A 23,922-nucleotide genomic window follows, 5' to 3' on the forward strand; every position below is an offset into this window, starting at 1 on the left:
GTTACAGTCTGTCTCACACTTGCTCCAGAAACACCCTCTGCCCTTTCCCCAACTTACTCCGTATTGATGAGCATGTGGATAGTCTCCAGTTTAGCCTATTACAGAAACCCTGCTTATGACTAATAATGGGGTGGGAAGCTAACGTCTGGAAGATTTTTTTTTTCTGCTTTCTTCACTTTATGCCCTCATATGCCTTCACCTACATAGTTTATTTGTCCAAAGCATAATTCCAGTCATTCTACTCCGTTTGCTCAAAAACACCGACCAGCTGGGCTGTGGTTGTAGCTCAGCCTAGCAAGCATGGAGCCCTGGGTGCAGCCCCGTTATCACGTGAGCCAGGTGTGATAGCACGCACCTGTGATCCTAGCATGTACCTGTGATCCTAGCATGTACCTGTGACTCCAGCACACACCTGTAGTCAATCCTAGCACAAACCTGTGATCCCAGCATGCACCTGTGATCCTAGCACTCAGGAGAAGGAGGAGCAGTAAGTTCAAGGTCATCCTCATCGTGGACTACATGAGACTTTGCCTCAAGCAAGCAAGCAAGCAAGCAAACAAAAACCAAGTGTTGTGATGCATGCCTGTAATTTCAGCACTAGGAAGGTTAAGGCAGGACAATCAAGAGTTTAAGGCCATCCTTGTTGGCATAGCAAGTTTGGGGACAGTTTGGGTTATCTGTGACACTGTCTCAAAAACAACAACAAAAACCCAAAACAATAAAAAAGTTTCAAGGTCTCCCTGTTGCCTTCCAGCCAGAGCATAAACCCCGTTAGCATCCAGGGTCTTTCAAACTGTTTTCTTCCTCTGCTTCTGAACACCCTCACACACACTCCCAGCTTCTGACCCTACTTGGTTCATCTGTGTCTCCAGAGCAGTTAGCTGTTTCTTGCCAGTAGACATGTTTCAGTTACGTTGTTGAACTACTTTGGAGAAGTCGTTTGAAAATATCTTCCTGATTTTCAACCTCCCATGCCCACTTCTCCTTTGAGCGAATTCCCCCTTCGCTCCTGGTATTTTCTCTGTGAGCTGGCTGGCCAGAAACTAAGTCTATGGTGTCTGACGCCTCCCTGACCAAAACATAGTAACTTCTTAGAGCCCGGCATGTTGGCAAATACCTATTAATCACAGCACTGTGATTAGGTAGAGGCAGGAGAATCAGAGCTCATGGCCAGCCTCAGCTACATAGCAAATCTACATGAGACCCTGTCTTCACAAATAAAAAATAACTTTACTGTCTTTCCTAATCATACCATTTAGCAACCCGTCACCCACCGAAGCTGAAATGAATTGGATTTCTTGAGTAGACATCTATACTGGGGCGTGGTGCTGGGGTAGCTGGACTGTAACGTGCTGTGTACTTAGAAGGCAGCGTCCCAGAGGCTTTCACACTCCAGTGTTTTAAAGTCTAGATCTGCTGTCTCTGCTTGTTTTTGTTTCGTTTCACCACTGTGAACAAAACGCACTTGGTGTGAAGTTTGGGTTTCTCACATCATGGCAGAGTAGCTAGAGGAGAAAACTGTCAGGGACTGGATGTTCAGGATGCAGTTCCTAAGCCAGCGCTCAGGAGACAAATGTAGGAGAATGAGGCATTCCAGGCCAGCACTGGCTGGATAGCAAGTTCTAGGCCAGCCTGGACTAGAGAACCTGTCTGGAAAAACCAAAACAAAACAAAACAAAACAAAACAAAAACTTCAAGGGGGGGGGGCCTCATTTCTAAATCAATGAATGAAATACCTGTTTAATGTTCAGAAGCCTCATTCATTTGCATTCTCCCTCTCCCTCCAATTTCTCCAGGAGGATATGGTCTTTTGAACATCAGCGATGCCACTTTTGTGGTAAGAAAATAGGAATTAGAGGAAGCCAATTCGGAAACCTCAAAGAAGAGGAAGTGTCTCTCAGCTGAAGGGAAGGCTGCAGAGTTTTATTTCCTCTTGGCTCTGGACTCTCCTGGTCCCCCACCCACATCCCTCAGTCAGGAAGCAAGGTCCAGGAGGAACTAGGAAAATCTAAAAGACCCCAAGATGCAAGGACCCGCCACAGCCGCGACAGTCTCGGCCACTGGCGCATGTTTGCCGTCCTGGCGCATGTTTGCCGTCCCACACCCCTGTCCATTCACAGGCGCAGCTGAATGGTGTGGACAGGGCGGGTAAGAACTGGCCTCTTTCGAAATAAGGAAGACTTTCACTTCGGAATACCAAGTGCGCTCAGGTAGTTACGGTTCTTGGCTTGGCTCTTTACTGGGAATACAGCAAACTGAGCCTTGTTCACCGGTAACCTGCCCACGGAGAGAAGCTGAGTTCAAATCTAGTAGCGATTGGTTCTGTTTTCATTGTAGTAGTTCATCTTATTTTTACTTTGCCTTTAGAGACAGAATGTTCCCTTTTGAGAGAAGAAACCGCTGTTGTGACCACTAGGTAGCCTGTGGCAAGACACAGATTCAAACCCTGATTCTCCAAACAGAGCCTGCGTGGGCTCAAAGTCCAGGACTTTGTTTCTGTCTTCCCTGGCTTGCTTTTCACTGGACCATTCGCTCTTCTCTGAGCCCTTAGACACTTCCGGTGTTATGCCTAAGGGGAAGCTGTGTGTCACAAACCACCAACGGTTCAGGCTAAGCCAGCTGGGCTCTTCCTGTATCTGGGCAGACCATTGAGACTTCTTAAGGAATTCACAGTTTCCTTGGCTTCCAGAAACTTCAGCTGAGCACTGGGTCTTCATTGAAGGCAGTTTGGAAAAACCAAAGAAACATCAGAAGTCTAAGATGATTATAGTGAAGTTGTTATAGCTAAAACCCAAGGGTGAGTAGCAAAGTGAAGGTCTTGGCTGTGCAGAGGGGACAGTGGCTGGTTATAGTTAAATGACCCTGGGATTGAACCAATACTAGTTTATTCCCTTTCAAATCAAAGAATGGCATTTATCATTTTGGGTAAATGTTGGGAGAATCTAGGCACAGAATTATATTGACTGGTAAGGAAGGGGATGGCACAGAGGGAGGTGACAGAACTCGAGTGTGCTGTGTTGGTAGACAGTGTTGTGCCCCCTTTAGTCTAGAGAGTAAGAGAACCACCCTGAATAGCATGGACCAGGGGGACTGGGGAACACTGCTTAATGGGATCCTGTCAGGTAGGAGTTTGAAGGCTTTATGAATTAAAAATATAATGAAGTTGGAGCTAAAGAGAGGGCTCAGCTGTTAAGAACCCTAGCTGCTCTTCCAGAGGTCCTGGGTTTGATTCCCAGCACTCACATGGCAATTCATTACCTTCTTGTGGCTCCAGTCCCTGTAGATGCAATAACTTCTTCTGGCCTCCTTGGATACTGTGTGCACCTAGAGCACAGACATGCATGCAGGCAAAACACGGGTACACATGATTTTGTTAAAACAAAAAGTGCAGGTATTAAATTAATTAACGTTTCGGGAATCACATCCCAGCCCACATTGACCTCTCATTTGTCAGTCTCCTGCTCATGGATCCTAGAACACAGATAAATTGCCTTTTCTCTTTTACAATACGTATTGGGGATTACTGGACTGCTGCTACCTATCCCAACATAGCTATTGAGGTACCAGAAGAACCGCCTGACAGAGATGAACCAGAGAGATTGTTCTTAAATGAATGGGAGGATTCAGATAGATTCTTGTCTTCAGGGAATCTTCTGGGGAGACTGAATGGTGAAAGTCTGGCTAGTGAGGGGGACAGAATGCCACATCCCTCTCCCTGGTCAGGCAGCTCTGTCCTGTCTGCAGCTGCCTTTAAGGGGAATCCCAACTCTCCTGGGCTACTTAACTGTTATAGAGATGAATTCACAGGGCATTGTGTTTTAACACCTGATAATATCACAAGGAACCACAGACCTCATTTTTCTCTGTTCCCTGCCTCATTGAAACTACTGGGAGAGTATTTTAAGTTATGGACTTTTTGTGTACGGGGGTAGACGGGAGTGGGGGGGGGGGATGGGAGGAACAGAACTCAGAGTCTCGGGCATAACAGACAAATCGGTCTTCACTATAGACCCCACTAAGGGCAGGATTCTTATCTTGACTACCATGCCATTGAGCATGTCACCCGAAAGCTGCACCTCCACTTTGTACTTTTGCCTGGTGGGTAACCCCTACCTTCCACTTTCTTCCATCCCCAGGGAGAGTGGGGGCATGGCCGAACGGAGGCCCCCCAGAAAAATTTCCAAGACTCACGAGATGTCAAGTCATCTCTAAAACTTTTCAAAAACCCAGAAAGTCATTTCAAAAAGTCTGACTTGGTGGCCGCGCCGAGAGGAAGAGCAAAGTTTCCACAGAGACAGCAGGCCCGCCCCACAGGCGGCCCAGACTTCAGTGGCAGCTCCCTGAGCCAGGGGAAGTCCACTTGGCTGAGTGGGTAAGCTGCTGCCCAGGGCGCATGTCATGAAGCCCGCTTCCAGGGGATTTCCCTCTGCAGTGGAATCGGCAGAGTTTCGTCTTTTCTGAAAGATTTCCCACAGGAATACATTTGACTCTGTGGAAAAATCTCAAATGTGGATTTCTCATTTAGTCACACGTTTCTTCAGATCAAGAAAACCAACACAGTTATCCTAAGTAGTAAGAATGTACATTCTATGAATGGTCTAATGCTTACTTCATGCTAGGCCCTCTTTGCTTTATGGCTAAACTGCTGAGTAAAACACATGATGTGGCCCCTGCCTCATCTAAACTCTAATTCTAGCTGTCAGTGTCTGTACTGAAAATAAACCTGATTTCTTTAAGGAAATGTTATAATATGCCATCCCAAATCATATGTGCCTCTTTCTCGGCCTCATTAAATGCAGCCACACCCTAAGAGATCAACATTTGTTTGAATCTGTGAAATCTCATGGCCTTGTTGGGTGTGTGATTTAAAACATCCCACTCGTACAAGGTGATGAAAATCTAGTCATATCTACACGGGAACCAAAGACTGATGACCAAGAAAACATTTCTCTGTTGTTACCTTTGTCTCCACAGTTTTCAATGAAGCATAACAGTCATTTATTGAACTATTGTGATCCAAGTCCTATTCCAGGAGTAGTAGAGGATACAGAGATACCCAGGCTCAGCTCTGCCAAACTGGTGAAGCCTAGACATGCAGTTCTTGGAGTTAAACCATACAGCTGCCAATATTTCACTCACAGATGCCTGCTTGGACTGGGGGTGTAGTTCAGTGGTAGAATGCTTACTCAGCATGTGTGAGATCCTAGGTCCAACCTTCAGCAACACCAGAACTAAATAAACAGGCTTTTCTGGAGCAGCGCATAGATAACAAAGTGTCCATATGCCATTTAGATCCCTTGTTTAACTGTGCAGTGGCTGACATTGAGAAATTAGGGCGGCCTTATCAAGAGGCTCAGAGGATGGTCCGAGAGCCAAGATTTCAACAACTGCGGCACACAAAACCTGTGCCGACGACTGCTTGGCACAGAGTTAATTAGGCCCAAGTGGCATGATTGATTGTGATCCCAAACAAGAAGTTCCTAGCGTGTGCACTTCTGACCACAGATACAGCACCAAGCAGATGCCAGATGATGTCGAAGCTCTTCAGTTCTATTTTTGTTGTTGTTGTTGTTTTTTCGAGACAGGGTTTCCCTGTATAGTTTTGGTGCCTGTCCTGGATCTCGCCCTGTCAATCAGGCTGGCCTGGAACTCACAGAGATCCGCCTGCCTCTGCCTCCTGAGTGTGTGCCTCCGCTGCCCCGGCTCGGTTCTGTTTCTTACAAGACAAAATTCCTCTGCTTCCCTTTGACCAATGTTATTGGCAGTCCATTAAACATCCAAAGCATGAATTATTCTAGTCACCCGTGTCTTTATTGTGAGCTGAATATGGTTAAACACACTCTCTTTTGTGCTTTTTGAAATACCGTTTTCTTGAGGATCCAAGCCAATAAAAGATAGGAGTTCTATGCGGTGGGCAGGAAGGTTGAAAGAGACAGACTGGTAGAGATGGGCTTCAACAAGAGGGGCTGGGCATGGGTGGTCCTTGAGGAGTAACCAGGCAGTGGGGGATGAAGCAGAGAGGACAGTTGATGAACAGCCCTGGTCCCTAACCTGGACGTTAGGCTTCATTCAGCAGACGGTAGGGAACCCAAAGGAATCTAGGTAGAGAAGCAACACGAGATTGCTCTAAAAAAAATTGACACAAGAAACTAGTGTCCCAGGGTAGACCAAAGGGCTCTAAATCTGAACAGTGGGAGAAAGAGTAGAAAGCTGGAGGAGAGTCACGTCACAGGCATAATCAGCAGCATTCAATAACACAAATGGGAAGCAATATTGCTAACAGTCCTCATTTGCTAAGTACTCATATGCTAGGGACTTTGCTTAGTACTTCTCGTTTAATCTTTACCCCCATAAAGTAGATCTTATTATGCAAGTTAGCAAGAGAATCAGCTTGTATTAGGTCACATATATGAGAACTGTTGCAAATGGAATTTAAATTCAAATTTAAATAGAAAATGATACACTTTTTTTTTAAAGTTAGCTGGGCAGTGGTGGTTCATGCCTTTAATCCCAGCACTTGGGAGGCAGAGGCAGGCAGATCTCTGAGTTCAAGGCCAGCCTGGTCTACAGAGTGAGTTTCAGGACAGCCAGGACTAGACACACAAACCCTATCTTGAAAAACAAAAACCAAAACATTTGCATTTACATGAATATGCCACCCTTGGAGTATCCTTGGAGGCCGATACCCAGTAACTGAAGCTACAGTTGGTTGTGAGCTGCCCAACATGTGCTCGGTAGTGAACTACCAGGTTCTCTGGAAGAACAACTGCCCTTAACCACTGAGATACCTTTTCAGCCCCAAGGGATACGTTCTTAATTTATATGCTCTAAAGGATTAATCCATTTGGGCTGGAGAGCTGGTTCAGCTGTTAAAGGCTAGCCTCACAACCAAAAATAAAAGGATTAATCCATTTCATTCAGCAAATATTTATTGAGTGCTTTATATATGCTTGACATTGTTCGAGTTAATCTGTATCAGTAACAGGGCTATGGATTTTTGTCTTCTTGACACTTAAGAGTAAGGATAAAAAGAACATAAGAAGTAAATAAAGTTTTTTGTTTTGTTTCATTTTGTTTTTCTGGCTTTCCCAGTGTGAGCAGCCATGGAAAAACAGTCTCTGGAGACACTCTGAACCAAGCAGTGTGGGAAGTCCTGCACAGGAACCAGCAAAAGTGCCACAAGTTTCTGGAAACAGTAGCGCTGTTTGTCAGGAGGGCAAATGCTTCTCAGGCACCATCAGTCTAAGTCCACTCCCTGTCCCAAGTTCTCTGTGTGCATCCCGGGGGCCTGGCAGCATTGTGATGAGGCCAAGGCTGTGGCCATCTCCCACACGGACTGTGAGGTGCTGAAGAAGCTTAGCAAGAGTAAGAAACAGGAAAAAGGGCTGGAGATAGTTCAGTGGCTAAGAGCGGCAACTACTCTTCCAGAGGACCTGGATTCAATTCCCAGCACCCACATGGCAGCTCACAACTGTTTGTAACTCCAAGATCTGACACTCTCACACAGATATGCAGGCAAACACTGATACACATAAAATAAAAATAAATAACTTTAAAAAATTACATTCTTTAAAAAAAATAGGAAAAGAACTTGGCCAAAAAAGGATGATGCCTTTTTGTCCCCCAAGTCTCTGATCCCCAGATCCAAAAATCCTGGACTCAGGCCTAATTAAGGCTGGCAAGTTCCCTTCCCTGCTGGTGCACAATGAAAATATGGGGCCATGGTGATGAAATCCACACCAAGATGAAGAAGGTGTTATGTCTAGTTGTTGCTGTTGGTCATGTGAAGATGAGGGATGGTAGTGGTCTGCAACATCCACCTGGCTGTCCATGTCTTGGTGCCATTGCTCAAGTGCTGGTAAAATATCTGGGTTTTATACATGGAGAATCCCGTGCCTGCATTAGAGCACATCCTAAAAGGTCTCGGTGCCACCACAAAGTGAATACAACTATGAATTATACTCAGCCAGCTAAGACATCAGGAGCAGCAGGAGGAAATGCTGAGGAATTGACCGCTGCAAGGTATGGACTCTGAATACAGAAAGCAGGTGTTGGCTTGGAAGGAAAGAGATGAAGAATTCTGTCTTTACCTATTTTGGGTTTTGAAAAGCTGTCTGTTTACTATGACAGAGGCAACTAGGGAAATTCAGCTTCAAAGAAGAGTCCAGGGTGAGACCTAAATTTGAGAGACATCTAGATACTAAGGGACTAAAGGAGTGCACCCTTCCCCTAGCAGTCTTACAGGGAACTCCTTATTCACGACTGGTAAGGCAAACTGTAGGAGTTACAGTACACCTACCTGCCTGAGAGACTGAGGAAAGTACTCAAAAGGTCAGGAGTTGAGTCTGCGTAGGGACCTGAGCTGTAGACAAAGGACAAGCTCTTATCAGCACACTGGGAATTGGAGCTGGAAAGTACCGAGTGTTCCAGAGAGCTGTTTACATGGACTACTTTCTTAACCGTGTTTCAGTTCTGGGCGTTCTTTTCTTTCTCTCTTTTTCTGTGTAGCCCTGGCTGTCCTGGAACTCATTCTGTAGACCAGGCTGGCCTTGGATCCAGAGAGCCACCTGCCTCTGACTTCCAAGTGATGAGATTAAAGGTGTGCGCCACCACACCTGGCTTATACTTTTCTTTTTCTAATACTTCACTTCCTGATTTATTTATTCTTATTTTATGTGTATTAGTATTTTGCCTGCCAGTATGTCTGTGTGAGGGTGTCAGGTCCCCTGGAACTGGAGTTTACAGTGGTGAGCTGCCATGTGGGTGCTGGGAATTGAACCCAGGTGCTCTGGAAGAACAGTTAGTGCTCTTAACTGCTGAGCTATCACTCCAGTCCCAATACATCACTTTCTAAAAGAAGAAAAAAAGGTGAACTCGAGAAATTAAAACTTCCTTATGAAGAATCTCTTCAAGTGTTTTGCTTTAAAATAAGTGTTTTTAGAGAGTATACCAGAGATCTGAACAGTTCAGTATCACAGCAGTAAATTGTCACAAATATTGGTGTGAATAAATCTTTTTTATCTAGAGGAAGAAATAGCTTAATATTATGCTTCAAATTTTATATTCGCTAAGGAGGAGTTGTGCCTTGGGGTGCACACTGTGCAGAATTTTTCAGCTTGAAAAGCCACCAATTTTCCAGGAGCTACTTCACCTACTTGGAATTACTTTTCTGTATCCATCCAACGCCAGCGGTCTATGAAGCTCCTGCTCTTTGGATCTTGCTCATGGTCAATTAAGACTGCTGAACCTCAGGTTCCCATTATTTGTATTTCAACCTCAATTTCACTTTTAAGACAAAACAAAACAAACGAACCAAAAAAAAAACAACAAAAACAAAAAACAAAAAAAAAACCTGGGCCGCTGTCCAAAGGAAGGTCCTGCCAGGGTAGAAGAAAACTTGTTTTTCCTAGTGGCTTTCAGATCCTACAGCTGCAATCCTTTCTCCCCAAATCTTACAACAGAAGTGGCGGGTAAAAGGAAGGTTAGGAAAAACAAAGCCAGAACTCCAGTAAGACAGGACAGCAAGCACAGGCGCCCAAACTAACGACGGTCGCGGTGATCACACGGTCTCCTGAGGTCACAGATAGGCAAATCCGTACCGCGGGCCCCTTGAAAACTTCCTCTTGGGGCCAATTTACTCTCCAGAAAGCCCTAACGGCCGCGACCCAGCGCCACTCGCCCAGAAGCTCGCCAGAGGTGTGTCTGAGCTCGCGGCCCCGCCCACTTAGGGGCGGGGCTCCGGAGACACCCCACCCCCTCCCCACCATGCAGCCCCCTCCCACCCGGAATCAGCGCCGGTACCCTGAGAGGCAAACCGGAGCGGAAGCCGCTCGGCCGGTGCCCCGGAAGCAGTAGCCATAACTTCCGGGAGGGGCTTGTGTGCCCGGTGTGTGTGTGCTACGGGGTGCAGTCTGTGCTTGAAATAGTGGGAACGCCATGTCCCGTGGCTCCAGCGCCGGTTTTGACCGCCACATTACCATTTTCTCTCCCGAGGGTCGACTCTACCAAGTAGGTGAGTGAGCCAGGGCCGCCCGTGGGACGCTCGAATTGCTCTGTCATGCCTCGGCCTGGAGCGAGCAGGCGCGGCCCCAGTCATAGTCTGGGGCTTGAAGCAGGGCCGGGGCCAGCAAAGGAGAAGGGTCGAGGTCGGGCTCAGTCTCGTGTTCCCGTCCCCGTCCGCCAGCGGACGTTTAGACTGAAACCAAAGCCTGGCTGTCTTCAGGAGCGCCTCACGTCCAGACACAAAGAGTCCCCGTATTGCACTGTAATGCCTGCCTGCTCCAGCCGACTTCCGGGGTCCCCCTAGCTCAGTGCTTTCCAACCTTCCCAATGCCGCGCGACCCTTTAATACAGTTCCTCATGCTGTGACCCCCAAACCATACAATTATTTTCGTTGCTACTTCAAAACTAACTTGGCTGCTGTTATGGCACGTAATGTAAATGTCTGTGTTTTCGATGGTGTTAGGAGACTCCTGTGAAAGGGTCGTTTGTTCCCCCAAAAGGAATCTCTGCCTTAGCTCCGTTCTACCTGGAGCCAGAGTCTGCTCTGCGCAGAGAGTGTTGGTTCCTTAACCAGCCAACCGAAGTGCACCCCACCCCACCCCCTCTTTGCTGTATAGATGACTTGCTTTGTGGTTAATTCTGTATATACAAACATGCAAAGCCCTACCAGACAAGACACTACTGGTTCTAGAAAAGAGATAAATGTTACTCGCCCCTGATGAAGCCCACAGCTTAAAGGAAGTGACAGATATGGAACCAAACGAATAAAAATAGAAGAGTGCAAAGTATTTGCCAAGTTTAAAACTGCAAGACAGAGGAATTGTAATAAACTGCTCCTGAAGCTGGCACCTCGATTTTAACCCCCATCTCTAGGAATGCTCCTATAGTTTAAAAGCTAATTCTCAATCTAGTTGAGGCACAGTGTGCTAATCTGTACTAAAGGAACAGCTTTAATGGACAGAGACCTGAACTCGCTATCAGCTACTCCGTGTAACAGTAGATTTTGGTAAATTGATATCATGGCAGGGTTTGGATTAGGATTGTAAGACAGACTTTTAAACTCTTGCCATAGAAAATTTAGTGTTGGGGACTAGAGAGATGGCTCAGCGGTTAAGAGCACTGACTGCTCTTCCAGAGGACCTGGGTTCAATTCCCAGCACCCACATAGCAACCCACAACTGTTAAGTCCAAGATCTGACACTCTCACAGACATACATGCAGACAAAACACCAGTACACATAAAATTAAAAAAAGAAAAAAAGAAAATTTAGTGTCAGAAGGGCCATACACATCTGGTCCATGGTAATTTTATTTTGGAGTAAATCTTTTATCTCAGTGTCTTGGCAAGGACTATCTTAGTTGAAAATTCTCGAGTTGGCCTATAAATGGAGTTCTACTCGCCTGTACATTTAGAAGTGAGGTTAGAGAAGTTGACCCACTGCACAATGTAGCTACATATTGTATGTGACGTGCCAAGGACCACCATCACTTAAGTAATATGGTAACCCGTGTAATTCACCTCATTTAAAAGTTGTGATAAAAGAGGTGATGGTCCCCATGAAGGATTTTTTTATTTTTAGTGTTTTGTTTCTGACTTTGAAAGAGTTTTTTCTGTTTTAGATTATTGTTTGAGGTGTTGATTTGGGTGATTTTTAAGTTTGTAAACAGAAAAAAGCCACACTTAGACTTGTTTCTGTAAACTGCATTGTAGAAACTGGCCATAAAACAATCTTCAGTGCTTCTTAAATTTGGTGGATAGAAAGGCCGAATATAGTGTCAGTTTAGTGGGATTCAGGGCATCATTTAGGCCTTGTTAAGAAAAAGAAAGTGAAAGAGTAGTATGAGCAAGCAGTATAGTGGTGCAGTTTGGGCCTTGGGGCCACACCTGGATTAAGGTACTGGCTGTGCACCACACTAGCTGGCCTGGGCAAGTATATCATCATTGCTCAGTTTCTGTTTGCAAAATTGGACTAGTAATTCCTCCTCTTATGGTTGTTGTGAGGATTAAATTAGGCCATACATATAGATTGCTTAGTGTGTGCCTGCTAAATAATGAGCATTTGGTATGACAGGATGCCTATTAGATTCTTTGGCTTTAATAAACACATCTGTTAAATTAGGACCTCTGTAGATAAAGAATCTTTTCTTTGGGTCCAACTTGCTCAGTTTGCTGGTGAAATATATGTGTCTATTCACAATATTATAAATGCTGTGTATTAGGTTAAACTTTAGACTCCCCTAAAGACACAGCATCTAAGAACTATAAAGATGCAAATTGTTAACCTAGACAGCTGGAGACTAATGTAACAAGATGGCGTGATGGTAAGGGAGGTAAGGATTGATAGGGTGTTCCTCATTTGTGTAGTTTAAGACTCCAACCATAAGGGTTTGGGGGTAGTGTTTTCCTAGCACGCTTGAGCGTCGGCTGTATTTAATCCCCAACACTGAAATAAACAGTGTAGCAGTACTGGAGGCAGAAATTTAAATGACAGTACTAAGCATAATTATAAACATGATCTGTAGTTTTAACAGTAGCAGTAGGTAGAGTTTAAAAAAAAATAACACTTTGGTAACTATTGAATTTTTTTTCTTTTTCTTTAGACTTTAAAATAATTTCAAAAAATACATTTTATGTATTTTGTGTGTGCAGATGTCAGAGGACAACCTCAGGAGTGAGTTCTCTCTTCTGCCGTGTAGGTCCTGGGAATCAGGTCCGGTGTCCTACTGACTAGCGGGTACCTCTACCCACTGAACAAGCCGTCCTGCCCTGAAACACTTTTCCCTAAATATTTATTTTATTTTTCAAATAGTGTGCGTGTGCGTGGTGTGTGTGTGTGTGTGTCTGTGTGTGTATGTGCGCGCGCCTGCCTGCCCACCCACCCAACATAAGGGCTAGGAACTGAATGTCCTCTGCAAGAGCACGACACTCTTAGCCCTTGAGCCATCTCTCTAGCCTCTGAAAATTTCTTTCTTAACAAGTGTGCAAATTGTGTTTGTGTGCAAGCATGTGTTAGGAATTGTAAAGCGTATAGGTTTAAAGTTTAGCTTTTTAAAATTATGTTATATTGTCTGTGTATGTTTGTGTGTTCCTATTCACATGTGTACATATGTGTATGAGAATCAGAGGGCAACTTGTGGGAGTTGGTTCTCCACCATGTGAATCTCACGAATGTAACCCAGGTTGTCCTTCATGCTTGTGGATGCCTTTACTCACGGAGCCGTCTCTCTGGCCCTCACGTGTTGTCTCTTAATGTATGTATACAAATTGCATTTGTACAGGCATGTGTTAAGAATTGTAGAGCATCTTGCTTTAAAGTTTAATTTTAAGGTTTGGGATGTAACTCTGTGGTTATTGTACCTGAGAAAAAGATGGGGTGGGGTAAGAGGAAGAGAGAGGAGAGTGTTAAGTATATGTGTGTATACACATATATTTACACCAAAAAAAGTTATAGACTCAACACTGTTATATTTTCAAATCTCGTATTCTCCTCCTGTGCCAGTACCAAGATTGCTAATGACCCCACTTTTGAGGATCACTGTTTTAAAAAACAAATCTTACGAAGTTCTGTGAAATGACCTATACTTCCTGATTATATGGCCTTCAAACTTCGGGAAACAATAGAACATCTCTTGTTTTGTTGTTTTTAAAGGTTTATTTCCAATTATGTATATATGTGTGTGTATGTCTTCGTGGGGGTATACTTGAGTGCAGGTGTCTACAGAGGCCAGGAGCATTGGATCTGCCAGGAGCTGAAATTTCAGTTGACTGTTGAACTGCCTGATGCGGATGCTGGGAACAAAGCTTGGGTCCTCTGCAAGAGCAGTAACACTATTAACTGCTGAGCCATCTCTCCAGTCTCCCGACTTTTATTTTTTTAATAATCAAACTTTACAGGTTATTTGGATCTTTCATCTTAATTTTCCAACTCATGTTTATCTAGGAAGAACAAATTAAATTTATGTCCTCAAACTCATCATAGCATTTACATTGTGTGCCAATTATTAGCACCTCCGAGTCACTTGTATATGCTTTGTGAAGCCTGGTGTGGGTCCAAAAGGGGGATGTGCTTCTCCGCTGTTTGCTGGCATCACAGTGTGAGCTGCTTACACTGAGCCATTCATTACCTGATATTGCTTGCTTGTCCTGAACTTCTGATAGAGTAGACATACTTTCATAGTTAGCCTGTTTATTTCTCCACTAATGTTACGTAAATGAAAAGTTGAAGGAATGATAGGAATTGTAGGAAATACGCAAATTATAAGAGAATACTATGGGCAGAAATCCTTATATTCAGAACAGTTGTTTACTAACCCTTTTATTTGTGAGTAAGGAAGGAACTTATATCTTTTATTTTTAAGATTAGTTTTTTTGTCTGGCAGTGGTGGTGCACGTCTTTAATACCAGCACTTGGGAGGCAGAAGCAGGTAGAGCTTTGAGTTCAGGCCAGCCTGGTCTGCAGAGTGAGTTCCATAACAACCAGGACTACACAGAGAAACCGCGTTTCAAAAAAACAATTAAACAATTTTATGTATATTAGTGTTTGAAGGCATGTATGCATGTGCTTCCAGTGCTTGCAGATGCCAGATGAAGGCAGGAATCCCTTGGGACTGGGGTCAGGGAGTTATGAGCTGTCTTATAGGTTCTGGGAATCAAATCCGAGTCCTCTGCAAGAGCAGCGAGTGCTTATAACCACTGAACCATCTTCCCATCCTGGCAATTTGCATCTCAATAGCTTGTTTTTATATTGAACACAAAAGCTGTTTGACAGTTTGTAGTGTGTGTGTGTGTGTGTGTGTGTGTGTGTGTGTGTGTGTGTGTGTGTGTGCGCGCACATGGTGAAGTGTAATGCTAGGTGCATACTCCAAAGTCAGAAGACATCAGCAATCTTCCACTTCCAATCTCTGCCTTACTCCTTTGAGACAGGGACTCTGACTGAATCCAGAAGTAGGCTGACTCTCAGAAATCTCCAATGATCTCCTGTCATCCGGCACGTACACATACATGTTCAGGGATTGCAGGCATGTGACCATGCCTGGCCGCCTGTGTGAGCGCTGGATGTTTGAGTTACATGGCAGCACTCCTTCCTGCTCGGCCATCTTCCTAGCCCAGGTTTTGTTTTGTTTTTCAGTTTGGAGAGGGATTGTGTGAGGGTCAGAGAACAACTTGCAGGAGTTACTTCCCTCCTGCCTTATAGAATCTGGGGATCAAACTTAGGTCATCTGGCTTGGTCCTAAGTGTTTTACCTGCTGAACCACCTTGAGGGCCTTGCTGGGTTTTTGTTTTTGCTTTGAGACAGGGTTTTGCTGTGTATCTGAGCCTGGCTTTGAACTTGAGGCAGTCCTCTTGCCCTAGCCTCCCCAGGGCTAAGATTTAGGCATGCACTACCAAACATGGCCAAGGACTCTTTTTTTTTTTTGGTTTTTCGAGACAGGGTTTCTCTGTGTAGCTTTGCGCCTTTCCTGGAACTTGCTTTGTAGTCTAGGCTGGCCTCGAACTCACAGAGATCCGCCTGCCTCTGCCTCCCTAGTGCTAGGATTAAAGGCGTGCGCCACCACCGCCCGCATCTACTATGTAGCAAAATTTTAGTCGTAACTGGAATTAAGAATAATTAAAAAAAAAATCATCGGGGGCTGGTGAGATGGTGGCTCAGGGGTTAAGAGCACTGGCTGTTCTTCAAGAGGACCTGAGTTCAATTCCCAGCACCTACATTGCAGCTCATAACTGTCTGTAATTCCAGTTCCAGGGGAACTGACTCCCTCACACAGGCATACATACAGGCAAAACAACAATGCACATAAAAAAATAAATAAATCTTTTTTTTTTTTTTTTTTTTGAGCTGAGGATTGACCCCAGGGCCTTGTGCTTGCTAGGCAAGCACTCTACCACTGAGTAAATCCCCCCCCCCTTTTTTTTAAATCATCTTCTGAGCTGGGTGATGATGGTGGTGCACGCCTGTAACCCAGCACTCAGGATGCAGAGGCAGGCAGATCTCTGTGTCCAGCCAGGGCTACCCAGAGAAACCCTGTCTCAGAGGAAATATCTACCATATTTTCTTTATTAACACAGAAAATGATAGTCTTATTTCTAATCTTTTTTTCCTCAAAGACCATCATTATCAAATAAACTATGTGATAACAAAGTAATTTGTATTTGTTTCCCATCTTGATGCCAGTTTTTAAAAACAGAACTCATTGACAGTGTCTAGAAGTACACAATCTGAAGTTTATAATAATAAACCAAAGAACCCTATGTTGACTGTTCTTGACCTAGAAAAACCAGGCTTGGTTGAAATAATGCCCATAAACAACACTTAAGGTGATGAGATAATTAAGATCTGCATGATAAAATTAGAGTAAGACTGTCAAAATTTGGTCTTGAACCTAATGAAAATTGAGTAAAATAAAATTGGAAGAAATGGAGCTGGTTTGACTTATTTATTGGCATTTTTATAATTTTGACTTTCTGTGGTTGGCATTCCACGTTCATATAGTTTAGCCTCATACTTTTAACAATAATTTGTTAATTAAGATAAATTTATCCCACCTTAGTCAGACATGGTGGCACATGCTTTTAATCCCAATCCCAGCACTCAGGAGGTCCAGGCCAGCCAGAGCTACATAATGAGATCCTGTCTCAAAAATGGAAAGAAAATTGTCCTGCCTTTTTTTTTTTGGTTTTGGTTTTGGTTTTGGTTTTTTGAGACAGGCTTTCTTGTCCTGGCTGTCCTGGAACTTGCTCTGTAGACCAGGCTAACCTCAAACTCACAGAGCTGTGCCTGCCTCTAAGGTGTACACCACCACAACCAACTCTACTTTTTTTTAGAGTCTATAGTATCTCAGGCTGGCCTTGAACTCCCTGTATAAGGAGAACCTTGAATTTCTGATCCTCCTATTAGCATTCACCCAATGCCAATAACATTCTAGTCCCCACACTCAGATTGACTCAGTACTTTGTGCATACTAAGCCTGCATTCTACAACTGAGCTACATCCCCAGCCCCTATTCCATCTTCAAACAAACAAACAAAAATCAAACCTATTTTGTTTTTCCAGAATATGCTTTTAAGGCTATTAACCAGGGCGGACTCACCTCTGTGGCTGTCAGAGGAAAAGACTGTGCAGTGATTGTCACACAGAAGAAAGTACCCGTAAGTAATTAGCCCAGGGGGTCAATTGCTGCAAACTAGAATGTGTGAATTCTTCGTGATCTTGAACAGAATTAAGAATTACATTACCACCTATTCATATTAGCACTGTTCCTGGTTTGACTCTTACTAATCATCCAGGGAATGTTGAGAGTGAAAGATGTTTTGGCTGAGTAGATAGAAGTAGCACATTAAACTTTGCGATATAATAAATGCAATGAGATTTCTAAGTCTCTTGTTTTCTGGGACCGTTAACGCACAGAAAACAGCTAGCGGAACCATCTTCCTCTACCCCTTTTTAAAGATTGGCTTTAAATGAAATATAAATAAACTGTAAAATGAACAGAATATATATGTCTCGTAACTTCTATTTTACAGTTTATTGTTACAGTTCCATACTGTTGGTTTTTTATAACTGCATGGAGGCCTGTGGACCTTACAGTGAAATGATTGTGATTTATTTTGTTCATTAGGACAAATTACTGGATTCCAGCACAGTGACTCACTTGTTCAAAATAACTGAAAACATTGGCTGTGTGATGACTGGAATGACAGGTAACTGGTGACTAGCTGCCTTCTTGAAGTCAAAACTGATGTTATTTCATCATAATTATTTTTATTTGTATTGATTTGTTTTTGCATTTACTTATCGATTGTGTATGTGGGAGGGGTGCACTGTGTTGTGGCATGTGTGAGGTCAAAGGGCAACCTGTGGTAGCTGGCCTTCTCTACCACGTGGGTTCTGAGGACGGAGCTCAGGTCATCAGACTTAGTAGTGAGCACCCTGACCTGCTGACCCATCTTACCAGCCCTATCTTTGTGTTTAAAGATCCTGTAGTATCTAATTTTGAGGTGTTATTATTAGTAGATTCACTGTCTTCCAGAGTTGGTATTAATTTGTGTTTGTACAAGTGTGCTCACCTGTGCATGTGCTTGTGGAGGCCACAGGTGTCTACCCCTACCAATTTCCACCTTATTTTTCAAGATAAGGTCTCTCCCCAAATCTGGATCTCTCTGTTTCAACTAGATTGTGTGACTAGCAAGCCCCCAGGATCATCTTCCTATTTCCATGACGTGCCCCCCCCCCAGGGTTACATGTGCAGGCCCAGCTTTTACCTAGGTACTAGGGATCCAGACTTAGGCCCTCACGTGTGCACAGGAATTTACTTGCTGAGCCGACTCCCCAACCCCTAGCATCAATATTTTAAGACTATCAGGAATTTATTTGGTTGGTTGTTCAGTTAGTTTAGTTCACTATTTAGTTGACTGATTGGGGGAGCTGTTTGTTTGTTTGAGATAGTGTCTAGAACCCTCTGTGTAGACCAGTGGTTCTCAACCTTCTTAATTCTCTGACCCTTTTATACAGTTCTTCATGTTGTGGTGACCCCCAACCATAAAATTATTTTCGTTGCTACTTCATAACTGTAATTTTGCTGCTGTTATAAATTGTATATAAATATCTGTGGTTTTTGGTGGTCTTAGGTGACCCCTGTGAAAGGGTAGTTTGACAGTCCTCCCAGAGGGATCGATACCCACAGTTTGAGAACCATTTGTGTAGGCCAAGCTGCTCTTGCTCCTGACTGCTAGGGTTAAAGGCCTGTGTCACCATGCCTGGCTGATGAGTTGGGTTTTGGAGACAGCATCTTGCAGTGTAGCCTGGGCTGGCTTCATATCCTGTAGTTGTCCTCCTCAGCCTGCTGAGTGCTGGACTGCAGGAGTGGCTTGTGGGCTACTTTGAAATCCTAAGTGTAATGGAGTTAGGTCTTTATCTGCTGGTGGGATCTGGACCCTCATAGACTCTGTATTTCAAATGTGGTTAGTAATTTAAAGGGACCTAAAGAATTTAATCCTTCTCAAATCTAGTCATGACACTAGTTAGAAATGAGTGAGCATTTCTATAAAATTTACTTTAGCTCTCAATTTTCTGAATTCAAAGGAAAATTCAAGTCCAAAACATAAAGTTGAAGAGATATTATTCTCTTCCCTTAAAGTATGTATGTATTTTAGGAGGCTGCAGAGATGGCTCAAGGATTAATAGCCCTTGCTGCTGCAGAGGACCCATGTTCAATTCCCAGCACCCACATAGCAACTCATGATCTCTTTTGGCCTCTGAGGGCACTAGGCACACATGGCACACGCATACAGGCAAATACTCATACACATAAGATTAAAATAAATCTTTTAGAAATAGTATTTCTCATGAAACTTTTTTTTTAAAGCACATTCTTTGAGAGTTATTAGACTTTTTTGTTATTACATATATTTCTGCACATATATGCCATGGAGCATGTGTAGAGGACAGAGGACAGCTTGTGGGAGTTGGTTCTCTCCTTCCACACTGGGTCCGGATCAGACTCAAAGTCATCAGGCTTGGTGGCAAGCCCCTTTATCTGCTGAACCATTTTGCCAGCTCAATTTATTAGATTCTTGTAGAAACTGTTTTGACTGCTGGTGAAAGGCTTGGTGTAAAAGAGCAATATGGTATATAAATTTAGCTCCATGTTTTAATCTTTCTTTTCTTATATGTACTCCACGCCAAGTTACTCAGTGTTCATTATCATGAGAAAAAGCCACAGTGGACCCTTGGTCCTTCTAAAACTTGTATTTGAAATGAACATATAGCTATATATGGTGGAGAAGTAGGCTTTCACATTCATTCTGTGCTTCTAAAGTAAATCTTTGGGGTTTTGTTTACCTTTAAGCTGACAGCAGATCCCAGGTACAGAGGGCACGCTATGAGGCAGCTAATTGGAAATACAAATACGGCTATGAGATTCCTGTGGACATGCTATGTAAGAGAATTGCTGATATTTCTCAAGTCTACACACAGAATGCTGAAATGAGGCCGCTTGGTTGTTGTGAGTATGCTCAGAAGTCTTCTAAAGAATTGAGTTATAATTGTCTTTAAAACGTGTAGAAAGAAACTGAGACCACACTTGGGTTCTGAACATGTAGTTTGAAATTAAAGCTTTGAGTTCTGTTTTGTTTTGTTTTGTTACTCAAAATATTTCTGTTTAGGATATGTGATGTGGAATATCCAAGTCCCCATTTCAGTAGGGTGATGTAATGGGATTCCACTGTAATTCCAGAGTATTCATTCTGGGAATTTTAGTAGGTACTTTAACAGTGCCAGTGTGCTTTTGGTCATGGTAAAGAATTGGGATAACACATAGGCTTATAGCTTATGTTTATATTCCTAATTTTAAAAAAAATTTGGTTGTTGTTGTTGAGACAGGGTTTCTCTGTGTAGTTTTGGTGCCTGTCCTGAATCTCACTCTGTAGACTAGACTGGCCTTGAACTCACAGAGATCCTCCTGCCTCTGCCTCCCAAGTGCCGGAATTAAGGGCGTGCGTCACTGCACCCAGCTTGTATTTCTAATTTTTTTTTTTAAATTGCTTATTTGCACAATAAAAAATAAAACAAACAGCCTATATCTGATTTTTAACTACTGAAATTAAAACAACACGTGATTGGGCTTATCGGATTCTAATTTTTTTTTAATGAAATTTCATTAAGGAAGAGTAAGATTTACTGATTTTTAGATTCAATGTTTTATAAACTCACCTGACAATCACAATGCATATTTGTTTCTTTTTTTCTTTGTTTTTTGCTTTTCCGAGTCAGGGTTTCTCTGTGTGGCCCAGACTGGCCTTGATCTCAGATCCACCTGCCTCTTCCTCCAGAGTGCTGGGATTAAAGGCGTGTATCCCTACTGCCTGGCATCATATTTGTTTCTGACATCATTCCTGTCCCCTGACCTTCCTTTTATGTGTCTGTGTCTGTCTCATGCTGGGGCTAAAAGCCAGGACTGTGTTTGCTAGGCAGGTGCTCTACCACAGAGCTATAGACCTAGCTCTGAGAATTAAATGTAATGTTTCTTTTTAGCAAATGTTCTGTTGACCTCTTAAACATTATTTTCCCTTTAATTTCTTGTTTTCTTAATGTATGGTGTTTTGCCTGCCTGTATTTCTGTGCACCATGTGATGACCCGTGGAGGCTAGAAGAGGGTGTCAGAATCCCCAGAACTAGAGTTAGATGGTTATAAGCTGCCACATGGGTGCTGGGAATCGAATCCTGACCCTCTGAAAGAGCAGCCAGTGCTCCTGTGACTGCTCAGCTGTCTCTCCAGTTCCTGATTTCATCCCCATCCCTCCCTTACTCTTGGAGTCTGAGTAACTCAAGCTTCCCTCAAATTTGCAATCCCCCTGCCTCAGCCTCCCAAGTGCTAGCATACAGGTATGGTGGCACCTGGTGATCTCATGTTCGTGCTCCTGTGTTTGTCCCTTAAATGTTGTTGCTTCTCAGGCTTTATTCTTGGCCCTCCCCTCCTCTGCTGTCTAGTTGACGTCACCCTGGAGTGGCTTCACTTGCTACTTCACCTCTGTGCCGGTCGCTCACCCGGTTTCCTCCTTTCTTTCTTTTTTAAAGAATTTATTGTTACTTGTTGTGCATTGGTGTTTTGCCTGCATGTATGTCTGTGGAGAGTGTTGGATCCTGGAGTTACAGACAGTGGTGAGCTGCCGTGTGGGTGCTGGAAGAGCAGGCAGTGCTCTTAACGGCTGAGTCATCTCCGCCCTCAGGTGGTCCCTTGCCCACCCTGCATCTCTCAGACACTGGACACTCGGGGTCGTTGCTGGTGAGCACGCATCCTCAGCTGCTCTTTGGGAGTCTGGTCCACTCTCCCTCTCATCGGATTGAGCCTCACGGGGTCTCTTCCCTCCTCTCCTGTCACTTTCTCATTGCCGTGTCGCCATTATTTCCTAGCCGATTTATTTCTTCTATCCCTTCTCTTTGAATCTGTCCTGTAGTCGTGAATTTTTCTAAAAATGATTTTTGATTGTTACAGCAAAGACAGAGGGCTCTGAGGAGACTGGCGATGGCATGGGCTTTGTCTTTTTGACTAAACTGCTTAACATGCCAGTAAAATGTTGAGCCTGTTTAAGCAACAACAAACTGATACGTCCTTTTTCAGAGCAGCAACTACCTGTTCCCTGACCTGTCAGGGTTATGAAGCCACATTTTAACGCTTTGGGAGGCCACAGAAACCTAAAACTAGGACCAGATAGTGATTAACATAACTGATCGCACGCAGAGAGGAGACGTTTGCGTAGGACAGCGTGACGGATTGAATTGGAGCCTTTCTTTGCAGGTATGATTCTAATTGGTATAGACGGAGAGCAAGGCCCTCAAGTGTACAAGTGTGACCCTGCAGGCTACTACTGCGGCTTTAAAGCCACCGCGGCGGGAGTGAAGCAGACAGAGTCAACCAGCTTCCTCGAAAAGAAAGTGAAGAAGAAATTTGACTGGACGTTTGAACAAACAGTGGAAGTAAGTTAGCCAAAGGAGCTGAATTCTTACTGCTCTGGAAGGGTGAGCATCCTTGTGTTACTGATGGTCTATGAAAGCTGTTCTTAGCTGGGCAGCGGTGGTGGCCACGCCTTCAATCCCAGCACTCGGGAGGCAGAGCCAGATGGATCTCTATGAGTTCCAGGCCAGCCTGGTCTACAGAGTGAGATCCAGGACAGGCTCCAAAGCTACACAGAGAAACTCTGTCTCGAAAAGCAAAAAAAAAAAAAAAAAAAAGGGCTATTTCTTAATGATGTCACAAGATCCAGGTTTGTTAGCTTAATGGTATAATTCATATCATTCAGCTGACATAGTTCAGGAAAGGAGGCTGCTTTTATTCATTTGCTTCCTATCTTCACAGTGGATTTGAAACAATATCCAACAAAGACATAATAAAATGGAAAAATAAGAATCAAGGCAAGGCTGGGCAATGGTGGCATACACCTTTAATCCCAGCACTCAGGAGGCAGAGCCAGGCAGATCTCTGTGAGTTCCAGGCCAGCCTGGTCTACAGAGCGAGATCCAGGACAGACACCAAAATAATACAGAGAAACCCTGTCTCGAAAAACCAAAAAAAAAAAAAAAAAAGGAATCAAAGCAAGCCTCAAAGACTGGTGTGGTTACTATGATTAATATGTTCAAATTGGGCTTAAATTTTTTGGATAACAAAGCTAAAAAGACTAAGATTTGGTAATATTGTTTTGTTAACATTTATTTTGGGGTGTCTGCATGTGCCATGACACTCATTGAGACCAGGACCAGTTTTCAGGGGTCGGTTCCTTTCTGTCACAGGGTTCTAGAGATGAACTCAGATGTTAGATTGGCAGCAGGCACCTCTACCCACTGGGCTGCCTTGCTGTTCAGTGACCATTGTTGTTATGGTCCTAAGTAAAAGCAGCTACAGACCATGGTCTTGGAGAGCAAACTGTTTCCCAGTAGAAGAGTGTGTGTGCACAGAGGGCTGAAAAGAGAGCTCAGTCAGCAAAGTGCTGATCTTGTAAACTCAAGGATCTCCTCCCAGTTCAGGTCCAGAACCTACAGCACAAGCAAAGGAAACCTGTTTAGGCTTGTGATTGTAGACTGTGGAGGTAGAGAGAGGCTGCTAGTCAGCCTGGCCTAGAGAGACCCTGCCTCCCAAGGTTAACCTCTGACCTCTACACCAACTTTTAAAAGCTGGATGTGGTGGTGTACACTGGTAGTCCCAGCTTGGGAGAGGCAGAGGCGAGAGGCTCATGAGAAGTTCGAGGCCAGCCTGGTCTACATAGTGAATTCCAGGCTAGTCAGGGCTTTAGACAAGACCCTCTCTCAAAACATAGACACATTTTTGATTGTGTAATAATATATCTTATATTGAAAGAAAATATAAAATAAGTTAGTTCTGATCTAGAAAATAGAATTGTATGCCTTCTTTAAATGTTTCTTAAAGTAT

The 23,922-nt window shown here is 43.8% G+C and overlaps 1 protein-coding gene and 1 long non-coding RNA gene across 4 annotated transcripts in view; one reads left to right on the forward strand and one right to left on the reverse strand.

The window, feature by feature from the left end:
- Psma6 (proteasome 20S subunit alpha 6) overlaps positions 1 to 23,922 on the forward strand; it is a 30,358-nt gene that overhangs the window by 2,228 nt on the left and 4,208 nt on the right. The window contains exons 1-5 of one of the 2 annotated variants that reach the window (XM_059279828.1): positions 9,845 to 10,012; positions 17,055 to 17,149; positions 17,620 to 17,701; positions 19,849 to 20,004; positions 22,297 to 22,475. In XM_059279828.1, coding sequence (XP_059135811.1) covers positions 9,937 to 10,012; positions 17,055 to 17,149; positions 17,620 to 17,701; positions 19,849 to 20,004; positions 22,297 to 22,475 — 588 coding nt within the window. In that variant the 5' untranslated portion in view covers positions 9,845 to 9,936. Of the gene's footprint in view, positions 1 to 9,844; positions 10,013 to 17,054; positions 17,150 to 17,619; positions 17,702 to 19,848; positions 20,005 to 22,296; positions 22,476 to 23,922 lie in introns of those variants that run through there. The other variant, XM_059279829.1, reaches the window with a different exon arrangement.
- LOC131924510 (uncharacterized) lies at positions 1,903 to 9,298 on the reverse strand. Of its 2 annotated transcripts, XR_009382921.1 has the most exons (4): positions 9,156 to 9,298; positions 8,300 to 8,362; positions 3,259 to 3,324; positions 1,903 to 2,711 (listed from the first exon to the last, which is right to left on the reverse strand). It is a non-coding gene; the product is annotated as an uncharacterized LOC131924510 (long non-coding RNA). The 2 variants fall into 2 exon arrangements; XR_009382922.1 differs by lacking the exon at positions 8,300 to 8,362.

The sequence above is a fragment of the Peromyscus eremicus genome, chromosome 14 (genome assembly GCF_949786415.1).
Source record: "Peromyscus eremicus chromosome 14, PerEre_H2_v1, whole genome shotgun sequence".
NCBI lineage: Eukaryota > Metazoa > Chordata > Mammalia > Rodentia > Cricetidae > Peromyscus > Peromyscus eremicus.